The sequence below is a fragment of the Dermacentor silvarum genome, chromosome 10 (genome assembly GCF_013339745.2).
Source record: "Dermacentor silvarum isolate Dsil-2018 chromosome 10, BIME_Dsil_1.4, whole genome shotgun sequence".
In the NCBI taxonomy this organism is placed as follows: Eukaryota; Metazoa; Arthropoda; class Arachnida; order Ixodida; family Ixodidae; genus Dermacentor; species Dermacentor silvarum.
This window is the reverse complement of record NC_051163.1, coordinates 51087390-51106436: the sequence shown is the minus strand read 5'-3', so window position 1 is coordinate 51106436 and position 19047 is coordinate 51087390. Positions and strand designations below refer to the sequence as shown.

Below are 19047 nucleotides of genomic sequence, written 5' to 3'. Positions count from 1 at the left end.
ATCTCTATCAGTTGCACAGAACCTATCTCTATCTCTATCAGTCTCTATCAGTTGCACAGAACCGATTTGTCAGAAAGTTTTCTTTTTTTGCATTTCTTTTATTTGGGTTGGGAGGAGATTATGTGTTTGCCTCTAAGTTCGGCTACATTTGTTTTTGCATTTTTTTAGCAAGTTAAATGAAGTGCGAATAAGCCTGTTGCACAGATTTGACAGCCAAACAGAACTTACATTTGCAGCCATACTCGGTGAGGATGTGCCGTGCTGGACAGATGGAGCAGTCGCGACCGGTGATGCCGGGCAAGCAGTGGCACGCGCCGGTCAGGTGGTCACAGCGATGACCTTGTGACCCGTAATGGTTACATTCACACCTCTCGCACCGACCTCCATCCACCAACGGGTTCCCAAAGAAGCCGTCTGCACACCTGCATAGCATAGCGAGTTCCAGCTAAAAGTTGCTTCTGTACAATGTGACTGTTGAGCTAGATGTTGTCATTACAAAAAAGGTTTAGCATTAATGACAAAATCTGTCATTTTTGATATTTAAAAAATTTAGAGGTGTGCGAATATTGATTTTTGAGACCAAATCTAATATGAACACAACAGTGCCAGAAGCGAATCAAATCAATTTGAATTTAAAATACTTTTTGAATACTTTTCAAATAATGAACAACAGTTTTCACCATTAATATAAAACAATATTCGCCTCCCAGTACATATATTCAGGATGTTAGCATGTGTCTGTAATTACACTGCACTTTATGAAGCATTGTTTATCAAAAGCATAACTGGAGTATTAAGAACAAACAAGTAGTTTACATCACAAACTAAGGACTCATTGGTATGTGCGAATATAATAGCGGCATAGCTAGAAAAGTCTGACTCTCTGCGTGACATATATGCAGCGTACTGCACTACAGAACATAGCGTGCCATAAAGGGAAACTTTCTTTGGCTACCATCCCATGGTTTCACCCGAGTCAGTCAGCGGTCGGTCGGTCAATTGCTGGTTTCTCGCCAAGTAGATTCTCGCCCCTCACTCGTAAAAAAAATCAAGAGAACCCATCTCACAATGATATTCAAGCACCTCTAAAAAACGTCTTACGTCCTTTGGTGCATTTTTCGCGAGAACTTAACTTCATTTTTCTACTACTGATACTTTTCAAATGACTAATTCTTTACTTTTTCAGTTGCTTTCATCACCAGACACCCCAGTGTGTGCAGATTACAGGTGTAGGTTGTGCACATGACAATGCTGAGACACGCGGAAAGACAATTGTTTAACGTAGTTTCATGCACAGATTTTTCAAAGACTAAAGTGTATACAAAAGCTTTAGCTTTGTGAATAACCTGTCACGTGCAACTATAGGCAAAGAGCAGAGAAAGAGAAATGCTTTGTTGCAGCAGAAAGCATGCACCAATAACGATAATCAAAATGACAGGTCACCTCTCGCAACGCCTTCCAGTGTAGCCCTCCTGGCAGTCCGTACAGATGTAGTCTGGCCCGTGTGTCTGGCAAGTGCTGCTGAAGCTGAATGCAATGAAAACCAAACAAAGATGAGCTCCAGTAAATAAAAAAGCATTGAATACCTTCAAATACAATGTCACACCTAGAAAGTCAGAAAAACGAAACTAAAAAAATGGTCAGCGTCGTTTTGTACCACAGTTTCAATACAACAAAGTTTCGCGAGCACAAAAAGCAAGCTTTGGCAAATTATACCACCTGTAAAGTAAAAACATTATTACTTAATGTAAAAACGTGATGTGTAAAAACTTGATAGGCAAGACAATTAGAAAAAAAAGGGCCATTTTTTCTCTCCGTCGTGTCTGGACGTACGCATTTTCAAACAGCACATGTGATGTTTCGACGTTTAGAGCGATGTTTCAACATCCAGAGTGACGTTTTGACATCTGAGCATCCATTTTGTTCACTGGCACATAGATGATGCAGACAGTGGAGGACGATGCCAACAATGACCAAGAGCCCGAGAAATCAATGAATGCATCTACGACAACAGAAGAGCTGAATGACATTGACATTTTGCACACATATGCCGGCAAGCACGAGCACAAACAAGCAATGATACCAACCTATGACACCACCTATTGAACACGACATCAACCTATGAGTGCCACATGACGCTGACGCCCTTGAGCATACGTCAGGCAAAAATTGACACGCTTTATGACCAGACCATGGAAGTGGGTTGCCTTGTGCGAAGTTCACAAAGTAAAGGTTTATTGTTTGTGAAGTCACTGCAGCATCGTGCGAAGCTTATGATACTTTTCGATGACTGTACTACGCTCACCACTCCTTTTGCTTAAAATCACTTGAAACTCATGTATGCAAAATGTAGCAGAAAGGTAAGGCTTTAGGAAAGCACATCATTTGCACAACTAAAAGAGAAAAGTTCCTTGATGCAGCGAAGTTCATGATATATATAATGGATTTTTTCGCTGCAAGTACTACTTTGTTACATCGAATTTCAGCTGTATAATGAAGGTATTCTCATGTCAAAGGCTGCAGAGACTGCACGAGACCACAGACTACATAGACAATTACAGTACATACCTGTTAGTGGGAAGTGGGCAGGCACACGGCAGGCATGGCCCTCGCGAGGGTGTTCCGAAGAATCCCTCGGCGCACCGTTCGCAGTGGTCGCCAATGGTGTTGCCACCACAGTTCTGGACAAAACGGCAATTTTTTCCTTCTAATACGCGCAGACAGCGTCACCAATGGTGTTGCCAACACAGTTCTGCACAATGTGACAATTTTCTCCTCCTGATATGCACAGACACACGACATGAGCTATTAGTAACAAGTGCATTAGTTGACAAAGCTAAGCAATAGGCTGGACCAAGATTACATTCCTGGGAAGTTAACAATACAGCTTAATTAAAAGACAACTATAAAACAACTTCACACTATGTGCTGAACACAAAAGCTGCACCCCAGCAGGCCTTTCTTGATAAATAACAAAAATATAACTCAACAAAAAAAAAGGCTTCACTCACAAAACAAGACATAGTACAATATTTGGGCATGACATTGGTCTTTGTACGCAGGAAATGAGGTATTGTTAGAACAAAGGACTCAACCTTTTCCATCACTGCCACACCAAAACCTTATCCTTATTTTATGTGTGTAGTTTTGCTTTTTACTCGCAAAGCTGCTTGATAACTTGATGTTAAATACTTTCCATCACCCATTCACGAGTCTTCACAGAAGAGGTAGATAGCATACTGCACTGCACATCATACCATACGACCAGTATACTCAGCCGCACTGCCAATCCCTGATGGACGTGCAAGTAGTATGTACTAAATAAATAAATAAACAAATACTCAACTATATTGCTAATTCAACGTATGACTCCCAAGTACACAATCGTCAAAAAAATTAAGTGGGCATAGAACCATGATAGACAGTTAAGGAGGAATCTGAAGGCCCTGTATTCTTCAGCTGGAGCACTGTAAAAAAACTGAAGCTGAAATACACACAACAATGCTTAACTTACTATGCAAACTCCAGTTTCCTTGTTACACGTTCGGGTGCGGTTGTTGCAGTTGCAGGGTTCGGCCCAGCCGACCAAGTCGAGAATGTCTCGGCTGTTGAGGTAGTTAGGCTTGAACTTGCGGTAGTAACCTTCAGCAGGATCCTGAAAAAAAGAAAGCAAATTTTCATTGACATTCTTGCATACTGGAATAGCATATGGAAAAAACATTTGCCGCAGTTTCACCCGAATTGCGAAGCATCCATTGCGAATAACAAATTAGTAGAGAGCTATACTGGAGTAAGGATAGTAGTTTTATCAGCTGTATAAACTTGGGCATGTAGCAGCAGCAACGCGCAGAACTGTTGTCAACGCCGTCGGCGTTTTGCCCGCATTCGCACCAAACACGCGCGGCGTTGGTGACTGTTGCCGGTGCCTCTGGGGGCGCCTCGGAGGTTTTCGATGAGATCAGAATGGGACACTCATCGAGCAGCGTCGGAAATCTTACACACCTTCTCGCCTCGCAACGTTTTTATATAAATATGCATTTGGTGCCGCAGCTAAACGTCACCTCCACTCCCTCTCGTCCCTCCACGGCCTTTTGCGTGACGGAAAAAGTCGCGTTTGCACTCTATATATGGAAAGGAGGAAAGAGACGCTTAATTCTGCAACCCTTCAGGGAGCACGGCGCAGAATGCGTGTTTGCTCTCCGACGTGCGTTTGCTCCCCAGGAAAGCGCGTGTCCCTCGCGGCCTTTCACTCGCACATACAGCATCCGGAGCACGGCGACGATTTCATCGACGCTGACGTCATACGGAACCTCACGGCGACGCCGACGGCATAAATCCGCTTTGGAGTGTTCATATAGTTCCTATCGCAATAAAATGGCTATACCCAGCAGTGACCTGACTTTTTCAAGCGTCATTATCTCCATATTGCCAGGGGCCCCTCAAACATAGTAAACTCATTATGCCTTTTGCACACCTGAAGTCTTCATGTGATTTACATTTTTCCATGTGTATTTAAAGGAACAGACAAGTGACCACTAAAAGAGAACAAAGCAAGTTGCACAATCTCCTTCAATGCTAACAGAATTTAGCATATAAGAGACAGTTGTAGCTTCAATAAAACATATACAGTAGAGTAATGGCAGTTATAATAACAGACAGTACAATCATTTTATAGAAGCAGAGAAAGCTGCACATTACTAACAAAAGTGGCATTGTATTTACCATTCCTTGTGCACCATCAACATATAAGTTGAAACGGAAACTAGAAAAAGTAGACTAGAAAATGTTCTACATCCCGATTGCTTGAAAGTGCAGCATGGAATCACTGTGCATCTGCTCACTGAATGTTCTGAAGCTCCAAGGCTCCATAACTGAGCATAATTAAATTGCACCAAAATTTCACGAACATTAGCAAACAGAGGAACACAGATGTGTTCAATTTGCTTTTGAGTTGTGAACACTATAGTTTATAAGACCAATGGAAATCGAGGGATTTCAGTTTCAATAATAAAATATAAGGCCAAGGAAAGCATGGGGGAGGAAGTGTTGTTTTTATTATTATTTTTAAACATTAATTAATTAGAACATGGTTACATTTGCAATTAATCTAATATTATTAATTAAAGACAGGGGAAATAAACGTGGCAGGAATGAAAACACTTTGCCGCCAGCAGGAGAATCCACGGCCTTTGAATGATGTGCGCGATGCTCTACCAAATGAACTGTGGCAACGACTTCATGGCAATATCATGACCATATTTTTTGATGAATGCATGTACATTGCATGACACCACACAATGATCATCCTACTCGCAGCACAATTTAACGCATTTTTTACCATAAAAATTGTTCACTTTCATCTTTCACCACTTATGCAATCTTTGAACGTTTCCTTACGGCAGAGGACATGTACTCTAGTGTGATAATAGCGCATGCGGGTGTGGCTACATCAGAAGGGCCCTTTTCTTGTGTCATGTTTAACGTAACAATCGCTTGAAAATAGGTGAAATGCTTTACCTGGCAAGAGGTTCCCGTGTATTGTACGGGACACCTTCCCTGCTCAACACCGTATGCCAGGTAAGGAGTCACTTCACCGTGGTCCAGCGGCTGGGCAATCTCCAGTGAGACGTCCTTCAAGCTTAGAATGCAACAGATGTGGACAAGCAGACGGGAATATTGAATGAGACGAAGTATTCAGCCACACTGTCATGATCCGTAAAATGTATTTACACGAGCAGATCAGTTGGCTTGTCACATTTATTGATAGCTTGAGTAAAGTACAAACGAAAAAAAAAAACTTTTGCTGCAAATTCTTCACGATATTTTTGGTGCTAGTGCAACAACGTTCGCCAAATGTGTATGTATACAACACAATTTTCTGCAAGATGAGGCATTTGCTTGTACAAGTTTTCCTTGTCCTTGCCCAAAATTGCCTGGACCTGTCTTACTCAGTAGCCAGTTGAAGTGTATTACAGTTTGACTACCTTTTAGTCATTCAACAATATTGCACAGAAAGACTCTTTTCCCACTATCGTGAATTCTCTCCACAAAATTTCACGAATATTTTTAAAACATACCTGGCAAACTTGACATCTGGCCCGTCATTGGCTCTGATGAGAATTCTCTGGACGTTTTGGAGGGCAACCATCAGCATCGCCCGAGTCACGGGAACCTGGGGGTTGTCCACCTGATACCAGGCATCCTAGAAAACACAAACGGTACCATTCGTTTATATCATGCAAATTCGAAGTTAATTTTCTTATTCAATCAATCGGTGTAAATTGCATTTAATGCACAAGGAGCAGTACACATTTTGCCATAGTTATGGTGCCTGTAGAACATTTCACTCATTTCAGGGAAGCCTCAAATGTGTTCCAAGATAGTGGAAAGTTATGGTAGCTGGTGATGCATAATTAGATTCTGTGTGCGTCTACTCCTGTCCTGCCTTGCGCTCTTTGTCCAATTATCCGAATGTGTAGTACTCATCATCATGATCAGCCTAATATATGTACCAATGCAGGACGATGGCTTCTGCCAACGATCTCCAATTACCAGTCTTGCATCTGCTGGCCCGATTCTATGCCTTACTAATTTCCCAACATAATCCTACCGCATAATCCTTACCTGTCCTTGAGCCTGTTTCGTTTCCCAGTGGGTACTCAGCCTATCTCTTCACTCTGTATATTTTGCATAAAAGATATAGCCTAACACAGCTACATAGCTAAGCATGAATAAGTCTACCGGGTGCCAACATTTTAACAAGTGCTAAAGGTTACGTGAACAATATTAAAAAGAAATAATGCTTAAATAAAAAAAAATGCTGTATTTATATTCAAGTCTAGGGCAATAATTTTTTTTGTAACAATATTTTCAATACTCTAGCATTACAATTTGAAATTCCAGGTTGGATACCGGAACAGTACTGATTTAAATAAGAAAAAGAGAGGAGAAACAAGAATGCAAGTCTGTGTTGAGTGCCTTCTTTTTTTTGTGCTGTTCATATATCCGAGTCTGAAGTTGGCCTAGATTCAAGAATGTGACGAGACAGAGTCAGGTTTGAATTGATGATTTCAACTTTTGAAGAATCCCTACAAGCACCTAACGTTGCCTTTAACAAATGATTTAAGCGTAGGCTGTGAAGGTCCTGCATCATCTACCTAACTGATTGGCTAATTGACTGAAAAAACTGACTGACCAAGAAAAGTCACAGCATATAGCTAAGTCAGCTTGAAACCAGGTTTGTGGCTACATTAAACAATGTTCCTGCTGAGCTGAACTGGCAATCTTTGTCTAACCATTGCATTTACAATGTGCTGGGTACAACAGATTAATCTGATTGATTGACTGATTGGCCATAACCAATATCAACACATGGGTTGTGAAAGACATGGGCATAGTGACCAGGCATAGAGGCATATACCATGGCTTCTCACAGAAAAGATAATTGAAAAGCAGTTGAATGCGTATTTGCTGTGCCATGCAAGATGACAACAAAGTGCAAATAGCATCACATGAGAGAGTGAAAGCACATTATTTTGCAACGATTAATGTTTCTTCACTATTGGCATACATTCCAGGAAATCGTTTCACAATTTTTTGGACCTCAGAATTTTTGGCATTGGCTTAGAACTGATAGCTTAGATTGAGAAAACCTAGCTTGTGTCATATCCCAAAGCAAGCCCACAGGCTATGATGAATGCACCCCCCAATGGGGTCTCCCGATTATTCCTGATCCCCTGGCCTTCTTTAATGTGCACCTAAATATAAGTACACAAGCATTTTTGCATTGTGGCCCCTATTGAAATGAGGCCACTACAACCGGGGCTCAAACCTGCAGCCTTGGTGTTCAGCAGCAGCATGCCATAGCGAGAACCCCAGTAGCCATAGCCAAAACCCCAGTAGACATAGCAAGAACCCCATAGCCAGAATCCCTAGTGGGGCTGACCATATTACAGCATAAATGAAAAAAAAAAAAAAGTGAATGAGTCACAGTGGCAGGTACGTATCGGACCTCGTGAATGGGGACGTAGTAGGTGCCAGTGGGTGACAGCTCGTGAGGATGGAAACCCAAAAGTATGCGGTGGTTTCCCTGGAGGAACACCAGGGGGTACTGGCGCAGCATGGCGTCGGGAAAGACGTCGTGGGCATCGCTCTTGACCGTGAACTTCAGCTTCCCATTGTAGGCAAGCACCTAGTGAAAAACAAAAGTGCAATGTCATTCGTGCAGCGCGGACTATGACATGGAAGTTCAGTACACGTTAGCACAAAAGATTGACCGATAACCCAACCAGACACAAAAGCAAGTAAGGTTTATGCTAGTTTGTATAACCTATGGTAACAGACTGACAGCACAAGCTAGAGATGAGGACACAGAAAACAACAGGACCAGCACCGATTCTTTGCAACTACTACTTTTTAATGCGAAGTATTATACAGGAAGCTCTCAGCAAGGTCACGCAAGGTCATTTTCAATTTTACAGTGCACATTAAAAAAATGAATTTCCTGCTTACATATCCAACAAAATAACAGTACAATCAACTAGATCTAAAGATATCTATAATATCCCAGGATCATCAGGTTATATGCAGTAGTTCATTAATTCAATTTAAAATAAAACTCAATTACGACACCGAATCTGGGTTCTGTGAGGAGAGTGAAGTGATACGCAAGCTTTAGGGGTTTGAAAATTGCCAGTCTTTATTATCTTGCACTAAAGGTTCACTTTAGCAGTGTTTCGCTTAGCTGCCAGCCTCTCGAGTCTTGAAGGTGGCACCACAACACCCAAGAAAGCGAACAGCCAATTCGGCACCACGAGGCAGGTATTTCGGGACAATTTGAGGTCTGGAGAACCAAAAGTGGGACAACACACCGTCCCACACATAAGCCGTGGAACAGTGGGACCACGGCGGTAAGAGCATAACATGTCCTATCTAAATTGGGATGTCTCTTTACTCAAGATGTAGTCAAGTATTAAAAGCTGTTTCGTTCACCTTGTCTCCAAGGAACTGTTCAGGCAGGGACCAGTAGAGTGGCTGGTCTAGAACGTATGGCAACCGCAACAGAGTTGAACCGGGGTGGGTGCCGGGGATAACCTTGTACCGGTGCACCCGATCCAATTCTGGCTCACCAGGGGTGGCAGTTATGTCCCTTGGTGGTGCGCCAACCTGAAATTGTCTTGATATAAGGAAACTGTGGCGACAAAAGACAAAAGCCTTACACAACAGGACAAGCACAATTTTATTATTGATCTAAAAGTGCACTCTCTTGTTGCACTGAAATTGTCATTATCATTATCATGGATGCTTGTATAATAAAAAATTCAAAAAGACACGAGTTAGTGCAGAACAAATACACCAAGGAGTAGTCAGTCGCAGACGTTCCAGCAAGAGGAAAGGCTAAGATCGTTTGGTCACATTATAAAAACTGCAGGCCAGATTTTGTAACAATTCTTTCGCTGATCTATTCTTTTAGCTTTTCACGGTTCGCTCACACATGCAGCAGCAGGCTGTCTTGCGTGCATCAGACACTATGTGCGATAGTCGTTGGCTCGAACATTCGTTCAAGGTCGTTTTGTTCGAGGTTTTGTCTTCCGAAACAGCGCATTTAAACAACTGCAATGTATGATTGACTAGCCCCAGTCATTGTGGTCATTGGCAGTGGTCAATGGCAAGATTTATGATTGCCATGACTACTTCACCTGGCTAAAGGGCATTCCACCAAACTCTTGGGTACTAGAAATAAACAGTCTGTCTGTCGCTCGCCAACTAAAAATCAACTGACCCACAGTTGGACTCTGACAGGTTTCAATAAAAACAAATAATAAAAAGGTAAAAGAGGCAAGAAGTTAACATGGCGATATCTGAGCACGTTTCGCGTTGTGTCCCTTACCAGTCCCCAGACGCGGTTGGCCTGCGTGCAGTGCTCGGCTCGTCCGAACATGAAGCACTCCGTGCATCCCCGAGGGTTGCTCTCCAGCAGCGAGAAGGTCCTGTCTCGACATCGGTCGCAGCGGCGTCCTTCAACATTCGCCTGCAAGCATTCGGGGGCAGCATCAGTAGGTCATAGTAAATGGTTCAGGTGATTTTGTGGTAACATTGCAGGAATGGGTGAAGAATGGTTGTCAAGTTAAAGTAGATGTAGCGTGGTTAAACTGATGATTCAACACTAAAGACTAAAGAGATAACATTATATAGTTGAAATTCATAGGAAGGAGACCAGTATCGCAGGTCATTGCAGAATGAACCAAAGATATGCAAGAGTAACAAAATGGCACCAAACAATGGAAGTGCAGTCGAGAGTGGCAGAGAATAAAATGAAGACATGTTAGTAGAACATTTGCACACAGAGGGTGGGTTGGGTAACTGCAGGTACTACAAAAAATCACTGAGGGAGGTCTTTATTCTGCAGTGGATTTGATTGGTTGATTTATTTGCTGTGTTTGTGTGTGTGCGTGCATGCGCGTGCGTGCGTGTGTGCTTGTTTCTTTGTTTGTTTATTTATTTAATTATTTATTTATTTTGTTGAACCTGCGCCCCACTAACCCTATAACGTGAGTGGAAAGTCCGGTTGATAAGATTAACAGTTTGACATACAGTAGCGCTGTTAGCAGACTTGCCTCAGTTGATGTATTTGCTTCTACGTTAAGTGAGTCCAATTTATCCTTGAAAAGAATAGCCCAGTGTTGAACAGATGTGCTGTTACCTAGTAATAACAGTGACTACCAACGCAATAAAAATTAATTTTAAAACAGGCTAACAGGTGATGATGAAGGTTATGAAGATTAACTCAGAATGACAGGCTAATCACACAGTACGAGCTGTTTTTACCTTGCACGGACATTGGCCTCTCTCGTCACACTGGCAGATTCCCAAGTGGCAGGCACTGGGGTCCGTGCCAGCAGGATGGCAGTCACAGCGCTGGCAGTTGGGGAAGTTGTAGTAGCCCGGTCGACAGTGGTCACAGTGCTGGCCTTCGAATCCTTCCAGGCACTGGCACTGGCCAGTGTTCTCATCGCAGTTGGGGCTCAGGGAGCCCAGCTTGTTGCAGTTGCACAGCTGCAAATGGTGCATGTGTGCATGTCTTTAAAGGAAGACACTCATAAAACAAGACAGTCATTTTGTTCTTTCTTGTTACGAAATATTTTTTTTTATATTCAGCTGCGGAAGTACTGTGCTTAGTTCTTACAATATTCTACAAGAAAGAAGTTCTAACTTAATTGAGGAGGGGTTGTTACGTTTGTAAGATGTTTACCTTGATTATTAACTGCCTGATAGGCCCTTATAGCGATTTGGTAGGTTAACTAATAACATTGAAATCCACAAAAGAAAAACAAGAATTTCTTACCATCTAATCGTAAGAAATTGTCGGACTTTGTCAGCAGATTTAAATCAAACCTTCATTCCTTTTTCTCACTCAACATAATCATCCCACTGGCTACGCCAGTGACAATCACTGTTTAGAGATCAAAATATTTTTTTGTGTTGGCTAATGGCTTCAAAAACACATTGTTTTCGTAATTACATATTAGCTGCAGTATGTCTGGTTTTTTTCTAGCTATACCCAGAGACAACGTAAGAATTCACTACTAAGCTCCACCCACAAAACCCACACTGCAGCTGTCCTCCGGGCCCCCACATTCCAAAACAGTTCCCGAGAGATGCTGATACAGTGAAATGCCTATTATTGAAGACGTGCTTGGGACCTCTGAACTCCTTCATTATACAGGCCACTCCACTGTAAATGTTGGACACCGTACTGCTTCAAAGAGCCATTGAGGTTGGGAGGAGGGTGGAGGTGGAGAGGGGATTTACAATGGTTTCGGCTACTGCACAGTCTGAACCCTTCCACACGGTCTTTGTTGCTGCACCGAACACCACTCCCTACGTGCAGCGCAGCTTTCTGATGGCACTGCTACTGCAATACTGCCTACATCGACAAATGCACAAATTTTAAATGGCATGCAGGAGAATAGTAAAGCGGGCGAGATAAAAACTGTGCATTTTTGCACAGCGTCCAGACTAACAAATACAACAAAAAGGACAAGCTATGGAGGATGAGACCAGCGCTTGTCCCATCCTCTTTCTGTTGTCTTTGTCAGTTTGTGCACAGTGCAAAACATGTTTAAATGATACATAAGGCAACACCAAAATGGCGTTGCAAAAGAACACACTGTTTCGAATGCCCTATCTGAGGGGCAGGAAAAGACTGGGCATCGCATTGACTGGAACTCAGCACTTGTAATCGCCACCGAAAAATGCCTACTAATGTGTCTGCTATTAGAGTTGCTGCACATACTGTCCAAATAACACCCCACACTATAAACTGGACGTGAGGCAATCTGCCTGACATTTACACCCGCTCACTGCACCATTTACTCCGTGCATGTGCCACAGCCACAGCTTTTCATCAGCATTCCATCAACAAGGCCTCGAAATGTCAAATAAATATTGTATTTTATTAATTTTCTAATTGGAGAATGGATGTTTTTACTCAGTTATGTTCCTTCCTTTTTGCTATACTGGGCAAGTAATTTCATTGTAGAGGTATTTGTTGTAGAGACATTCAACTGTGTTGAAACAAGTTCGTTTCCATGATGTCACGGAAATGGACGAAAGCAACCGGCACTGGCGCACCACCTATAAAGATCCTCTATGAGCTGGACAGTGGTTGCATTTGTCATTGCATTCCCATGCTGTCACTGACCATAGTAGTTTAACAGGAGGTCCTCTTTTCAAACTGTTGACTCTGGGACCTCGGACTGCTTGTATAATATTCCACATTTATTTCGTAACCCAATTGCACGCTGTGAGCTGAAATTGAAACTAAATTAACCCCAGATGTGCCCAAAATTTACGGTACCTTGCAGCCATCGACTGGGTGGTAACCCCAGGCTCCGGTGTTGCAGCGGTTGCACCGAGGACCCCCGGTGTTCTTGGGACAGATGCAACGACCCGTCTCCTCGTCGCAAACGTGGCCTGGAGCCTCGCATGGCTCGCAAGCTACATAAGCAAAATGAATAGAAAGAAGAGTTCATTTTCACACAGAATACTCGGACAAAAAGCATGTGTCACAAGTTAATTAAACAAGACAAAGGGTTCACAAGAAGACAGAGACTTTAGCTGATAAACAGTTGCTGAACAAGAGAATCCTTAGCCTGGAGCCAACACTTTGGCAAGGGTAAAGTGGCGTTGTTATGGACGTGGTCAAGCAAGCATTGGCCACCAGCATGAATCAATTGTACTTCATCATTGCCTTGACCCAAAAAAACCCCAGTTTATTTTCACTATAGATACATTTCAAGGTGTACCACCGTTCAGTTACTGAGGTACGTGTTTAGTACCCTCCACAAAGGGTACTAAAAAAAAAAGACTTCTTGTTCAATAGTGGGCTCCAAGCTCCAGATTCCCTTGTTTGGCTGCTGCCGCACAACTTAGTGTTAGTGCCACGTAGCATTTTCAGTTGGTATGATGGTGTGATCATTTACACTCAAAGCACACCTTACTTTCGCGTGGCCACTAATCATACCACTTTTCTAACCTTTTTTCTTTTCTTTTATTTATTTATTTATTTAATTATGTATTCATTATTATTTATTTTTTTCGTGCAAGACAGCCAATAAGCATCCCATCAGTATCCAAGTTAGCCCTTAAGTACCGTCGCCGTACTTTCCAATCATAATTACAAAGAAACAAGGTAGTACATGGAAATGAGTAAATGATCCGAAAGCTTCACGAAGAACACAACAGAAGGAAAATGCTATATGTTGTGCTTTTTGTTTTTTTAAACAACTGTTAAAGGTCCTTTCAGCTCTCAACGTGTCCACTTGTACATTGTGTGCTAAACAATCAATGCCAAGTTCTAATGGTGATGAGAAAACAAAGAGATTATGAACTATTGAAGAAAGTAAGGTCCCGTTCAGATTCAAGGAAATCCAATACTGAGGTTGTCAACACCATCGTCAGGTCAAAAACCACTGCAGGTACGAATAACTGGTCACCTTCAATAGCTTTTGGGGGTTTTCTTTCTTTTTTCTTCTTTTTTAAGGAAGCTTTATCTCAGGAGCTCCTATCTAATCGCATCTGAATGGAGAAATTGTTTTGCTCAACATTCACTATATTGAATTTCATAAGACTTGTTTCATTTAAAATAAAGACGTTAAAATCTACCTACTGTAAAAAGCATAATTAAATTTCTTATTTAGGCCGATAACTTTTTTTTTTTCGAAAATAGTCGAAAATGGCACCTATTAACATACCCAAAGCAGGCAAAGTCTGTGTAATATACACTGCTTGTTTAGAAGGGAACCGAACAGCTAAAAGGACAGGACATAGAGAAGATGACAGTACATCGCTCTGTGTTTGTTGTTGTCACTGTGTCCCGCCAATTGTGCTTTCGACTCCGTACCAACCAGCCCAGTTCAGCACCCTTCTGCTATACCGTGCTTTGAAATGCACCACCAATTCGTGAGTAGGGCTAAATTTGCAAAACCCTCGTAAACACTAACAGTTTCAGGGAGGCTGTAGACTCATGCATCAAATTAGGCCACTTCAGATACTCTAATAGATTCTGTTTACATAACTGTGATATCTGCTTTTGATATCAAGTCGTGGATTCATAAACCTTGTACTGCAATTTTTTGTAACTTACAAATTTCTGGCAATTATTGTAAAAGAATTGAGGTGTAAATCAGTATTCTGCTTTTAACAATCAGCAAAGTTCTGCGCTCTCTCTTAAATGCAACAAATTTCATTCGAATCGGTTGAGCTGGTTGTCGAATGAAATAATTTCTGCCTTAACATACACTAGAATAGGGAAATCGCAGTTGGCCCTGAGCTAAAGGCTTTCTTTAATTACATGAGTAAGCTACTGCACGACCACAAAATAATTCTGTGGAGAGTAGGCTAACCTCTGCAGCCATGGTGAGAGAACCGAAAGTATCCTGGCAAGCAGACGTCGCAGGCTATTCCTCCAACACCTGGCTTGCACGGACATTGGCCTGTCCGGTCGTCACACTGCATGCTCACAGAGCCAGTCGTATTGCAGTGACAGGGCTCGCATCCGCCAGGCGATGCCAAGTTCCAGTATCCAGGCTGCAGACACAAATAGCCACAGAGGCGATGCATTTCACATCTTAGAGTTCGAGATCAGAGAGAGACAGTTTTGTCATCATCATCACCATTATGATCATCAGCCTATTTTTATGTCCACTGAAAGACTGAACGCCTCTCCCAGTGCCCTCCAACTGGCAATTACCCCTGTATTGCACCAGCTGACCTCGTCTTATGCCTGCAAATTTCATAATTTCATCACACCACCTAAACCTCTGCCGTCCTCAACTGCACTTCCTTTCCCTTGGCACTTATTCTGCAACCATAAGCGTGCGCAGGAATTTTCACTAGGGAGGCCAAACTTTTTCGGCAACCAAACTTTTCTCATTTTATGCATGTAGTATGTGTTTCATATCAACTCCAACCAGTCTCAACACGAGGCTTAAGTAAACTTCAAATATTGGCAGTGCAACAAATCCAATTCAAACCAACACTGCACCTAAATTCCTTAAGCCACTGCACACTGCTTTCAATTATTGCATTCCTCCATAAATGTTGCAGTGTTCAATGAAGCTGCAACAAGACTGTGAAATAAATGCAATGGCACTTTAAACAGATGTGGCCCTGCATACACTGTGAATAACACTGCATTCTGCTTGTTCAAACAAATGGAATAAAAAAGCAGCAAAACCACACAGAACAGATGCACATACCTTGCAACGATCACACGTACGGCCGACAACATTGGGTTTGCAGGGGCACTGCCCGGTGTTTTCATCACATTCGGGGCTCAGGGATCCATGAGGGTCACAGCCACACCCTAGAAGAGAAACGCGACAGGTAAGCTCATCATGATTCCTGCTTTTGTTTCAGCCCAACACACAGGGTAGCAAATCCAAGATCATTCATCCTGCTGTACTAAAAGAATGTCAACTCTGCACTCTTACTGACAACAAAAATCAATTTCTCAATGTGCCACACAATCATCTGACAACTCACTTAATAAGCAGCTAGGACAATCAATACTCAACAGTCATCTACGCCAGACTCTATAGTGTGTCTCGAGTAGACTAGACAATTGGCCTTTTACAGAAGCCATGGTTTTGGGAGCTTTGCCCACAGCTTACCAGCACATGACCTCTTCTGCAGTACATGAAGGCGACAGGCTTGAGTGTCTGACAGTAGATGTGCTGCACCTTGTAGAGTGCGTTTTATTGATATGGACTCATGCCTTCTTTCTCTCTTTCACTGCCCCCTCCCCCTTTCCACGCATAGGGTAGCAAACTGAACACTAGCTACTCTCCCTGCCTTTCCTCACTTCCTTCTCTCTCTAGGTTGCAAGTACATCACAGAATCAACGAATCAGTGATCGTCCACCAGCTCACATTTGCAGCCGTCCAGATGCAGAGAGAAACCGTAATGTCCTTCGAGGCAGGAGTCGCAGAGGGTGCCAAACACTCCAGGCCGACAGATGCAGTTACCCGTGATGGGGTCACAGCGCTCGGAGACGGAGCCCTGGAGGTTGCAACGGCACGGAGTGCAGCCGCGCTCCGCACCTCCGAAACCATCCTGAGGGTTAAGAAGTGAAAGTGCGCATGAGTTAAAGGATTTAGGCTTGAAGCAGTTTTCAAGGTTGATGTATAAGGCACAGTGGCAACCGGAAAAAGATAAGAACTACCAACCAGCGAACAGAGCAGCGAAATTTTGGGTTTCTTGGCCAGTTGTCAGCTCTAAGATTGCCTGTGGTTTAAAGGACGTTTATCTGCTGCCATAGCCATGAGTGGAAATGGCCAACACTCCCATGGCTAGGTTTACGACACATACACAAATACCTAAGAAAATGAGTGGGAGACAACCGCCACCATAGCTCAATTGGTAGAGTGTTGCACGTATCATGGAGGTTGTAAATCCAGTTCCTAGCTGGTGACAAGTTATCTTTCCTACCTCTTGTATTTTCCATTTTATTGTTAATTCTGCATTAAAAAAAAAAGATGTCACATTTAATTTCCCCTGTGCTTTCATTGATTTGGCTGTCTGTTGGCTATGTGGCTGTTACTAACAAAAAAAAGCCTAGCTCTTTGATTCTCCCGATTTTTTTCGCTCACCTGACACCTGTCGCACGTGCGTCCTGAGAAGCTGGCCTTGCAGGGACACTGGCCGGTTGTCTTATTGCACACCTGGCTTACAGACCCTGTCAGGCTGCAGTCACACGCTGGAATGATGAAGAAACGTTAAAAAAAATTAATTATGGGGTTTTACGTGCCAAAACCACGATCTGATGATGAGGCACGCCGTAGTGGTGGACTCTCGGAAATTTGGAGCACCTGGGGTTCTTTAACATGCACCTAACTCTAAGCACACGGGTGTTTTCGCATTTTGCCCCCCATCGAAATGCGGCCACCATGGCCGGGATGCGATCCCGCGACCTCGTGCTCAGCAGCCCAACACCATAGCCACTGAGCAACCATGGCAGGTGATGAAGAAATGTCAAGGTTACTTATAACTTAGTTTTGATAAGTGAAGCAGTACATGGAATAATTATTACAGTCAAACCTCTGTAAAATGAACACGGATATAGTGAATTGTAGGATATAACAAAGTAAATATGGTGCTCGCTGATACAAGTGCAATAAATATATGCTTAAAACAAATATCAGATATAACAAAATTATTTTCGTGTTGAACCTGACTTCAGTATAACGTGGTTCGAATGTATACGTATCAAAGGTGGCTCTTTATCGCTCTGCTTTTCACTACATATACCTAAATGTAGCACAAAGAAAGCTCACCAGTAAGGAAAAAGAAAATACTTTATGTTCTTTTGCTTTAAGTGCAAGAATTATTTTCAAGACTAGAAGAATGCTTGCTGTTAATTAACTTGGTTTTCGCAAGCAAAATTTTTCATGACATCATTCAAATCACAAATTTTTAAAATAATTTTCGGACACTGAATTTTGCAAGATGTCTAAGAGGTACACAATTGAAATAAAGAAGAAAAAAATACTAAAAAAATTCACAGGGTCTCTTGTTATCCCTAAGACGACTTGAAGGCAAAAGCCCAAGTGCTGATGCATTAAAGATGGAAACATGACGTACACATCCCCCTTAATTCGCTTAGTCTATGTCACTTAGTCATCCCCTTTAAATCGCTTAGTGTACTTCGCTTAGTCATCCCTCTTCCAAAGGTCGAGGGTTCGACTCCCACTCAAGGTTGTGGGTTCGAGTGCCTTAATTAACTCTATCTTAATTATCTCTGCCTTAATTAACTTTGCCTTAATTACCACCAAAGGTGGTGGAGGTTCGACTCCCACCAAAGGTTTTGGGCTTCGACTCCGACCAAAGGTCGTGGGTTCGAGTGCCTTAACTCTCTCAATTAACTGTGCCTGAATTAACTTCGCCTTCATTAACACCAAAGGTCATGGGTTCGACTCCCACCAAACGTTGAGGGTTCGTAGCCTTTTTGTACCTTTCATGTTGCCGACGCATTTTTGCTCATCTGACTGACTAATGATACATATAAGGCTTTCGCGTTAATAAGTCATCAGCAGTACTTTGCACAGAAGCCTGTCGATCATTAATTTACACTGCAGTGTAATACGTATCATCCCATTTTGATCACAGCCTATAAGTTGGTGAGCCATCTTGTCGAACAAAGTTGTACTAAGATTCCTTTATTCCAAGAACAAGTCTGGATTGTAACCGTTTACGGCTTCCATTGCCCCTATTCTAGACAATGCAAGCTTCAAAGCAGCCGTGCACAAGACACCGTGTTAAACTTTATTGCTGCACATGTTTGTTATTGGTTACTATAAACCACTCTTTTCTGCAATGCTTTTGAGCCTGGATAGAATTCAAATAAATAAATAAATATCTAAATAAATAAATAAAGTAAAATCTCGGTAAACATAAATTGCTGAAATGGAATTGCCGCTCGAATGAAACAACAGCCTTATGGTTGGTTGATTTTGCATTAAGGCAATCTAAGAAAACAAGTTTGTT

General features: G+C 42.4%; 1 protein-coding gene across 1 annotated transcript in view; it reads right to left on the bottom strand.

Moving 5' to 3' along the window:
* LOC119431528 (laminin subunit alpha-1-like) overlaps positions 1-19047 on the bottom strand; it is a 151500-nt gene that overhangs the window by 58537 nt on the left and 73916 nt on the right. The window contains 15 exon segments of the mRNA XM_049657901.1: positions 229-422; positions 1444-1527; positions 2569-2681; positions 3515-3655; positions 5518-5638; positions 6078-6202; positions 8012-8191; positions 8992-9165; positions 9890-10030; positions 10828-11055; positions 12860-12999; positions 14907-15090; positions 15762-15868; positions 16434-16617; positions 17154-17260. Coding sequence (XP_049513858.1) covers positions 229-422; positions 1444-1527; positions 2569-2681; positions 3515-3655; positions 5518-5638; positions 6078-6202; positions 8012-8191; positions 8992-9165; positions 9890-10030; positions 10828-11055; positions 12860-12999; positions 14907-15090; positions 15762-15868; positions 16434-16617; positions 17154-17260 — 2223 coding nt within the window.